Here is a 10,784-nt window from a genome sequence, read left to right on the forward strand (position 1 = left end):
CTTTTGTCATCTGTGGATCTGTTGGGGCGGTATGCAAATTGGAGTGGGTCTAGGGTTTCTGGGATAATGGTGTTGATGTGAGCCTTTCAAAGCACTTCATGGCTACAGATGTGAGTGCTGCGGGTCGGTAGTTATTCAGGCAGGTTACCTTGGTGTTCTTGGGCACAAGGACTGTAATAGAACTGAGATGTGAGTTTCCATTGGAAATAGTGGAAAATGAAGCCGACAGTGTAATAACACTCTGTCTATAGGAAACACTGCACAATACTGTATGATATGTATAGAATAGGACCTACAGTATCAGCTTCAGTCTCATACACTATCCGTGAAGGGACGTTCTACCTCACACACGTTTAGTGCTTATTTCTTGCTATATACAGTGAGGGAAAAAAGTATTTGATCCCCTGCTGATTGTGTACGTTTGACAAAGACATGATCAGTCTATAATTTTAATGGTGGGTTTATATGAACAGTGAGAGACAGAATAACAACAACAAAAACACAAGTCAAAAATGTTATAAATTGATTTGCATTTTAATGAGGGAAATAAGTATTTGACCCCCTCTGAATCAGAAAGATTTCTGGCTCCCAGGTGTCTTTTATACAGGTAATGAGCTGAGATTAGGAGCACACTTAAAGGGAGTGCCCCTAATCTCAGTTTGTTACCTATATAAAAGACATCTGTCCACAGACCTACACAAGGCTGGAATGGGCAACAAGACCATCGCCAAGCAGCTTGGTGAGAAGGTGACAACAGTTGGTGTGATTATTCGCAAATGAAAGAAACACAAAAGAACTGTCAATCTCCCTCGGCCTGGGGTTCCATGCAAGATCTCACCTCGTGGAGTTGCAATGATCATGAGAACGGTGAGGAATCAGCCCAGAACTACACGGGAGGATCTTGTCAATGATCTCAAGGCAGCTGGGACCATAGTCACCAAGAAAACAATTGGTAACACACTACGCCGTGAAGGACTGACATCCTGCAGTGCCCGCAAGGTCCCCCTGCTCAAGAAAGCACACATACATGCCCATCTGAAGTTTGCCAATGAACATCTGAATGATTCAGTGGACAACTGGGTGAAAGTGTTGTGGTCAGATGAGACCAAAATGGAGCTCTTTGGCATCAACTCAACTCGCCGTGTTTGGAGGAGGAGGAATGCTGCCTATGACCCCAAGAACACCATCCCCACCGTCAAACATGGAGGTGGAAACATTATGCTTTGGGGGTGTTTTTCTGCTAAGGGGACAGGACAACTTCACCGCATCAAAGGGTTGATGGACGGGGCCATGTAACGTCAGATTTTGGGTGAGAACCTCCTTCCCTCCGCCAGGGCATTGAAAATGGGTTGTGGATGGGTATTCCAGCATGACAATGACCCAAAACACACGGCCAAGGCAACAAAGGAGTGGCTCAAGAAGAAGCACATTAAGGTCCTGGAGTGGCCTAGCCAGTCTCCAGACCTTAATCCCATATACCTATAATCTTCACCTGTCGTTAAACTAGCTACATTGCATAGCTCGTTCACCATGGAACACAAAAGAGTCTAGGCAAGATTGCTGCTCCCTGTGAGAGATGAAATATGGTGCGCCTCGCAACACCTAGCTCATTCTCAGGGGAGAGCTGCAAATCCGCCGGAGAGAAACATACACAGTCTCTCGATCTGGCGGGGTATGCACTGTCCCCGAACCCGAATGCTATAACTGGGAGGGTACCGTTGGACTGACAAGTCTCACAGACAAGTAAGACAAAACTTTAGCGCTGCAATGCTGGTAGACCAAACTGTGTATTGCCCAGGTTGGTACACTGTCATTAAAAGTCATTTAAACAGGAACAAAACGCAAACGAGATGGCACAAGCCAAACCAAGTGGGGGGACAGCAGAGCACCCAGATGGTAAGACTAGCTAGCTGCTCCAAGCTATTGAATAGCTGTGGCTATGTTTCTACGCTGATTCACAGGCAGTAATGAGGCGGCAGCTATTTAAGGGGGTCAGCCTCAGCACCACCCGGTACACGGGACCAATCTGAGATCCTTACTCAGAATGTATTCTGCAGCGCAGAAGGATACCCTGTTGGAGTGATCCTATATAGTGATACATAACCCCCTGAACTCACTGGAAAAGAGCCGTAATGAACCAATACAGTCAAGCAGACAAACTGGGCTGAGATGTTTCATGTTCTGGCTAAGTGAAAAGGGAACAACTTTCTCTTTAGACAACTACAAAAGGGTTGAATACTATTCAGGGGAGTTTTATGGCAGTGTGAGGAATGTACAGGCTGAGCAGCTACACGGGTCTCTGTACCCAGTTAAACTGATACATAACAACTCCCCTCTGGTCCTGGGGTCTAATGAAAGACTCAACATCCAACATCTTCGTGGGCACCGTTAAGCAACTGCAGCGACAGGGGAAGGACAAGGCAACGCACCATGCAGCCATCAGTGAGCAGGACCACGAGAAGATAAAGAAGTCAACAGCAGTAGAACCAGACACACCTGAGGGGCTCGTAAACACTTTACAAGAAGAGGCAAGGGGGGAAACTAACAACTGGCTTTTACCTGGACTATATTGTCTGGTGAAAGGATGAAATAAAACTAAGTTACTCATTAAAAGTACATTTTCAATGAAAACATGTTGTTCATCTTTTTTTAAATCTGTTGGCAACCGTTTTGTGAAAGCAATAAGACCCTCGAAATCAAGAATTATCATGAATAACACCCTCCTAAGAACAGCCCTTAGTCAGGAGTTATTCATGATAATCCACAGGGTCTCATGCCTTATTACTTCAATATAAATGAAAATAATGATGTGATTATAAATCCTGTCCACAATAACAAGTGTTTTACACTGAAATACTGATTAAAGTTAACTAGGGTACTTCCTTACTTGTGGTGAAGGTTGTGGACACCAGTTGACTTTGCTTTCCATTTTCCAGCACAGTGCAGACAGTTACAGAGTACTGAGTTCCACCTTGCAGGTCCGAGAGAGTGATGCTGTGTGAAGATGTGGTAGTGATGTGTGGTTCTGTCCCTGGACAGTGGTAGGAGATCTGGTAATGATGTTGAGTTTGGTCCAATCCTGGTGGCTGGCTCCAGCTAACAGCAGCTGATGTGGTGTCCACTGAGTCAACAGTCAGCTGGTCTGGAGCAGGAAGTACTAAGGGAAAATACATTATTGTCAACGCTATATTATAACTCTAGAAATATACTACAGTAGGAAAAAATAGAATAAGTCCAGGGATAAACATGTCTGTAATTGCTTTTGATTTGGGAAAAAATAAGTTAAAAACAGAAGTCACAACCATAGTTGATTTGTAATGTAACAAAATGTCTGTTCTGGTTACTGGTAAAGAGTTGAGCTGTAACAAGGTGAGGTAGATATCTTACTAGTGCAGATGGTTGTAGAGACTGGTTCACTCTGTTCCCCATTCTTCAGCACAGTAGACACACTGACAGTGTACTCAGTACCAGGTTGCAGGTTTGAGAATGTTGTGTGGCAGTCTTCAGTATTCTCTGCATGGAGGTCAGTTACTGAGCTGTAGTAGGATATGAGGAAGCGTTGTGGAACTATCTCCATCTCTTCAGCCTTGGTCCAGTGGAGAGTGAAGGAGGTATCTTTCAAATGGTCTACCTTTAAGTCTCTGGGTGGAACCACTGGAACGAAAATCATGATTTGTTTTAAGAAGATCCATAACATATCTCTTAAAAAACAACAAAGTATGTCAGTAAAATATGACTAAAACCAAACTCTTTACCTGTGGATACAGAGATCCATCTGCTTTGTCTTCCATCTTCTCCCTCTGTAGCCACATTGAACTGGTACTTTTTACCAGGGTTGAGTCTGCTTATTTTAAGATGATACCCGCCTTTCACTATTGATGAGCTTGTTTCCCCGTCACATTTCCAAGTGACCCTGAACTTGTGTGGACTTTTAACCCCCTGAGGAGAACTCCAGCTCAGAGACACAGTCTAATGTCAGCAACAGGACCTGGATGTCACCAGGAGGGGGCAGCACTGGTGAAGGAATAACGAGAGAGAAAAAAAACACTATTGAAAATAAAATTACAAAAACAAATGTGTACTATTCATCACAGCAGTTAAGAGACAACTATTGATATCTTACTAAATGTATCCTCTTCAATGTTTATTTAAATTAAATAATGTTGTTTGGGTCAGTTTACTCTGTCTTTCCATACCTACCATCATCTGAGGACAGCGTTGTGTGTTGGTCTCCATCAAAACTCTTATGCTGTGTAAACCAAAGAAAGAGTCAATCCTTTCTGTGAAACAAATTTTATTTTTCTCTTGACACAAACCCCTCCTTATCCATCAAATACTATACATCAGGCAATGAAGAGAAGGAAAACAAACCAGTCTTCCTGTTTTATTTATCTCATGGAGGGTGGTATCATGTCCTTTGTGGTTTGTCTCTGCACACTGACTGCAGATCAGCATCTGGTCTGTCCTGCAGAACACCTCCAGAGGACTGTAGTCATGTTGACAGAGTTTCTGCACCAGGTCTCCAGTCACATCCACCAGTGTGTGTCTCTTTAGTTTAGGTATTGTATAGTGCTGTCTGATGTGGGTCTCACAGTAGGACACACTGCAGGTCTGACAGAACTTCAGAGCTTGGACCTCAGAGCAGATATCACAGGGTACCGCTCCTGGCCTGATGGGAAGTGGAAATAACAGTTATTAAATACAGTGATCAAAAGAACCTGATCCATTCAGTTTAACACATAATGGTCTGATAATATAACACATGGTAACCTACCTACAACTATATGTTATCATGATAATATAACACATGGTAACCTACCTACAACTATATGTTATCATGATAATATAACACATTGTATCCTACCTATAACTATCTGTTATCATGATATTATAACACGGTAACCTGCCCATAACTATCTGTTATCATGATAATATAACATGGTAACCTACCTATAACTATCTGTTCTCATGATAATATAACACATGGTAACCTACCTATCTGTTATCATGATAATATAACACATGGTAACCTACCTATCTGTTATCATGATAATATAACACATGGTAACCTACCTATAACTATCTGTTATCATGATAATATAACACATGGTAACCTACCTATCTGTTATCGTGATAATATAACACATGGTAACCTACCTATAACTATCTGTTATCATGATAATATAACACATGGTAACCTACCTATAACTATCTGTTATCATGATAATATAACACATGGTAACCTACCTATAACTATCTGTTATCATGATAATATAACACATGGTAACCTACCTATCTGTTATCATGATAATATAACACATAGTAACCTACCTATAACTATCTGTTATCATGATAATATAACACATGGTAACCTACCTATCTGTTATCATGATAATATAACACATGGTAACCTACCTATAACTATCTGTTATCATGATATTACAACAAATGGTAACCTACCTATAACTATCTGTTATCATGATAATATAACACATGGTAACCTACCTACAACTATCTGTTATCATGATATTATAACACATGGTAACCTACCTACAACTATCTGTTATCATGATATTATAACACATGGTAACCTACCTATAACTATCTGTTATCATGATGTGTATTTTTGCTTTACAATAAGTCACAGATCTTTTATTTCATGAGTTCAGCATTATAACATAGGCCTGTATTTACAGCTGGCTGCACATCAGAATCTCACCCTTTGTTTTGTAGAGAGTCTGCTCCTTTGAAATGAACAGGGTTTTCCATGGATTTGTCAGTCTTCATTGATAGAAAACCAGAGGAAATAGACTCTGCTCTCTCTGATTGGCCCCTAGTAGTACAAGACAGTCATGCAAAACACACAAAAACGAATAAAACACTAAATACTAAACACACAAAACAAATACAATAAAATTAACATTTTTTATATTCCTCTCTTCCACATAAGAATGATGTGAGTCACCATGATGTGATATTTAGCTTGTCTTATTCTAGCCAACTACATAAAATAACAATCATTTTAGGATCCTATTGACTTTTCCAAGTAGAACATAGAACGTAGAATCTAACTCTTCATTTTGGTGTAAGGTCCCCTCCATAAAACTAATAGGGATATTCATTGATTGGTTACTCTTCATTAAAATATACAACCAGAGAAAAGGATGCCACCTTTCCAAAAAGTAAGTATGTCAAATTTCTACCCTGCTAGAGCTTTCCCTGTCAACTGTAAGTGCTGTTATTGTGAAGTGGAAACGTCTAGGAGTTACAACGGCTCAGCCGCAAAGTGGTAGGCCACACAAGCTCACAGAAAGGGACCGCCGAGGGCTGAAGCACATAGCACGTAACAATCAAACAGTCTATCCTCACTTGAAACACTCACTACTGAGTTCCAAACTGCCTCTGGAAGTAACGTCAGCTCAAGAACTCTTCATCGGTAGTTTCATGAAATGGGTTTCCATGGCCAAGCAGACGCACACAAACCTAAGATTACCATGCGAAATGCAAAGCATCGGCTGGATTGGTATAAAGCTCACCGCCATCATTGCACCCACACTGCTCGCTCGCGCCAATGAGTGTCTACGTTGCCAAATGCTAAAATAGAAGTCAGTTCTATTTGTGATGCTCATCGCGCTGTAAGTCCTGCCTCTCCCATCTCCTCATCGGTTTATAGAAGCCATCTCCTCATTGGTTATACCCACGTGGGTTTCTGAAAGATGAACTGAGGTTGATTGGTCGTCATGGTAATACTAGATGCCAATCGCAATAAAAAGTCAAAAGAAGAAAAAGCCTGGAAGGGGGAGAGATGACAAGAAACGATTCAGTTGACCATTTTGTGTGGATTAATTGTCGGAGTATTAATTGTCGGAGTAGAGGACCTTGTGCAGTTCAGGTAAAATAACAACTCAATGTTTATATCCCAGGACAAATTAGTTATAAAAAGCAAGCTAGCTAAATAGGACAAATTAGCTAGCAACTGCAAGCTTGCCATAAATGTTTAATGCTTTTCAACCTGTCCCCAAATTAATATAATTGGTTCAGAGTTTGTTTTGATATTTCAACCTGCGTGTCGTTATCGCGTTTGGTGTGGGGGGACAAAATCAATTTGTTCACGATGTCGCACACGGACGGGCACGCGTGTGTTTGGTTTGGGTGTAACAGTATAACTTTAGTCCGTCCCCACGCCCCGACCCGGGCGCGAACCAGGGACCCTCTGCACACATCAACAGTCACCCTCGAAGCATCGTTACCCATCACTCCACAAAAGCCGTGGCCCTTGCAGAGCAGGGGAACCACTACTTCAAGGTCTCAGAGCAAGTGACGTCACCGATTGAAATGCTATTAGCACGCACCACCGCTAACTAACTAGCCATTTCACATCCGTTACATGGGCACAGTGTTAGACCTCATGGCTTGGTTTTTGCTCTGACATGCCCTGTCAACTCTGGGACCTTATATAGACAGGTGTGTGTATCTTTCCAAATCATGACCAATCAATTGAATTTACCACAGGTGGACTCCAATCAAGTTGTAGAAACATCTCAAGGATGATCAATGGAAACAGGATGCACCTGAGCTCAATTTTGAGTCTCATAGCAAGGAGTCTGAATACTTAGTTAAATAAGGTACCTGTTTTGCAAAAAATTATAAAAATCTGTTTTCCCTTAGAGTCATTATAGGGGTAGTAGGTAGCCTAGCGGTTAAGAGTGTTGGGCCTTTCACCGAAAGGTTGCTGGTTTGAATCCCCGAGCCGACAACGTGGAAAAATATGCCTTTATGCCCTTGAGGAAGGCAATTAAAACCCTAACAACAACTGCTCCCTGGGCACCACTGACGTGGTGTTGATAAAGGCAGCCCCCTGCACCTCCCTGATTCAGAGGGGTTGGGTTAAATGTGGAAGACACATTTCAGTTGAATGCATTCAGCTATGCAACTGACTAGCAGTAACACAGTATCCTTCATAGAAATCATATGAACATATTACTATATATTTGAGAGGTGTGTTGTATTTTTGGTAAAAAATCGTCATGTAAATCTATTACATAATTATAGCATAGGATCTAAAAGTGTTCAACAAAAACACAAAAACACACCTCATATCAGGGTCCATGGTCACATTAAGATCCTTGTTTGGTGACCCATCCTTCTGTCTTTCTTTAGGGATGGCTCCACCCTCAGCCCCCTGATGATAACTCATTATATCTCTCAGAGAGGAGACCTCACAATCCTGAAGAGGACTGGTCTGGTCCCATATCAATCTGATGATAACTCATTATAACTCTCAGAGAGGAGGCCTCACAATGCTGAAGAGGACTGGTCTGGTCCCATATCAATCTGATGATAACTCATCATAACTCTCAGAGAGGAGACCTCAGAATCCTGAAGAGGACTGGTCTGGTCCCATATCAATCTGATGATAACTCATTATAACTCTCAGAGAGGAGGCCTCAGAATCCTGAAGAGGACTGGTCTGGTTCCATATCAATCTGATGATAACTCATTATAACTCTCAGAGAGGAGGCCTCACAATGCTGAAGAGGACTGGTCTGGTTGGTTCCATATCAATCTGATGATAACTCATTATATCTCTCAGAGAGGAGGCCTCAGAATCCTGAAGAGGACTGGTCTGGTTCCATATCAATCTGATGATAACTCATTATAACTCTCAGAGAGGAGGCCTCACAATGCTGAAGAGGACTGGTCTGGTTGGTTCCATATCAATCTGTAAATTAGAAGAGTAAATGACATTATATTAAAACGTTTAAACACAAAAGCAGAGTAGGCCTACTGTTGACCTGCAGTGCTGGGGATTTATATTGACATTATAATGACATTCTGTAAAGCATTTTGTACCGAATGCAATTGTGAAAAACACAGAATGTATTTATTTATTTATTATTATGTAAAAAAAAAATGTAACCCAGCAATGTGGCATAATTATAGTGATCATGTAATCAGGTTATTTCAATGTCTTTTTCGTATCGGTCTTCTTTCAGGATATTGTATTATGCCTAGGCTGGACACGCCCCAACCTGGTCATCGCTAGACGAGATACAGTTTATGCCAATTTGACATCAAAAGCACATTTTTGCATTTTTGTTACCCCTAACCCTTTTCTTAACGTTAACCTAATTTTCCCAAACTACTACGCCAATTATACTAACCTGCGAAGTAATTTCTCCTATCCTGCTAGGAAAAGTAAATCCTGTGGTCAATTCTGACATAAACTGTATCCCTTCTAACCAAAAGGCCTCAACGTGCCCCAACCATAGAGAACGTTAGAGGCCAAAAGGCTGTATCAGTATGGGCAGCGCTTCGACCAACTGGGTGGGACTTCCAACTTCATTGGCTTACCCTTCCTGGTGACCGTGTTGGAGTCATGTCCAGCCGGGTCATTAGGAGGGATCAGCCAGTCCCGAAGAAGAAAATGTACTACTTTAAAAAAAGAGAGACAGCAGGGGCAGCGCCAGTGATGCTATCTCTATGGCCCAACGCAAAACAAAAGTGGCTGCCTTTTTAGGAATCCATTTTGTCATGGTTGGATGGGAGTCATAGGCTCTGTCCAAAATCTGTATTGCCTACTACTTACTAAAACGACATAATGTGTGTATATACTATTTAGAAACGTACTATTTGCTAAAAATGTATGCCGTAAGCACCAAATATCAACTACTAGACTCACCTTTAATTTGGGCACAGTGCGTCCTTCCTCAAAAGTGTGCAGCGAATTATAGCCGAAATTTGTACAACATCCTGGCATTTAAAGCAGACTCGATTTCCACATTTCACATATAAAACGTTATATTTTCGCATACCTAAAATGCCTAATATTTAGAATGCAAGTATGGGTATTCGGGCATAACAAATAAAAAAAATGTAACGGGACTCAATTAGGCCTTTGACCGCCCATCAGAGTTCGTGAAGAAAAACATGTATAGAATACACACGATTGTCTATTGTTTCTTTCCTCATAAGCATCTCTTATTTTAGGAAAAATATATGAATATATCTGCTAAATAGCTTAAATCTCAGCGTCAGGTAGCTGTGTAAAAGAGAACACTTTTCGTGGTCTTCCTTGTGCGCACTCCGCAATTATGCCAGTGGGCCAAGTGGGTACTAGATTTATTTACTTGCCATTTATTAGAAAAAAATGAAAAATCGGGCCTGTATTAAATATGTTTCGTTGGATAATAATCGACGCACAAAGAATCTTACACCTGACTTTAATAATAAAAACATGAACCTACCATTTCTCCTGTTGTCTTGCAAGTCGAAAACCCTGTGGGCTGAAGCCACAGAAAGAGAGAAAAGTGGTCGAATTTACTTTCAGTTTCTAACAGGAAAGAATTTCAGGAATATGAATAGACACAAAGAAACAGAACAAAATATAGCATTTAGTTATAAAAGAACCGTCATTTGTCATAAATTAATATTCAATTGTTGAGGTTGATTTACTTCGTATAATATATGTAAATCATTAGAATGTGTCCACAGATAATCCTTAGACGAACTGTGAATCAAACACCAAGCAACCAACCAGCAACCCAGCAACAAACCAGCCAACCAGTCAAAATAATGACAGATGGTAATGTTACAGACTCAGTGTACACAGCATCCCCTACTTCCCTCTCTCGAGAACATCTAATTGGTGTCGTGGCTTGTTCTCCAGCAGTAAACAGGAACATGCAAAGCAGAGACACTAAGTAAAGTCAGAACATTGACTGATATATTAATATAGACTAAATATCAGCACTGTTAATTATTGACTCTCATTGAGTCCTGCA

At 41.0% G+C, this 10,784-nt stretch overlaps 1 protein-coding gene across 1 annotated transcript; it reads right to left on the minus strand.

Moving 5' to 3' along the window:
- Window positions 1-3,040: 3,040 nt before the first annotated feature.
- On the minus strand, window positions 3,041-10,533 carry LOC109881469 (E3 ubiquitin-protein ligase TRIM16-like). The gene is made up of 8 exons (XM_020473596.2): window positions 10,248-10,533; window positions 8,094-8,722; window positions 5,720-5,833; window positions 4,372-4,669; window positions 4,201-4,249; window positions 3,756-4,014; window positions 3,388-3,654; window positions 3,041-3,157 (listed from the first exon to the last, which is right to left on the minus strand). Exons 2-6 carry the CDS (start codon window positions 8,195-8,197, stop codon window positions 3,932-3,934), a joined length of 648 nt encoding a protein of 215 aa, XP_020329185.1. The 5' UTR covers window positions 8,198-8,722; window positions 10,248-10,533; the 3' UTR covers window positions 3,041-3,157; window positions 3,388-3,654; window positions 3,756-3,931.
- Between the last annotated feature and the right edge of the window lie 251 nt (window positions 10,534-10,784).

Source organism: Oncorhynchus kisutch, unplaced genomic scaffold (genome assembly GCF_002021735.2).
Source record: "Oncorhynchus kisutch isolate 150728-3 unplaced genomic scaffold, Okis_V2 Okis07a-Okis12b_hom, whole genome shotgun sequence".
In the NCBI taxonomy this organism is placed as follows: domain Eukaryota; kingdom Metazoa; phylum Chordata; class Actinopteri; order Salmoniformes; family Salmonidae; genus Oncorhynchus; species Oncorhynchus kisutch.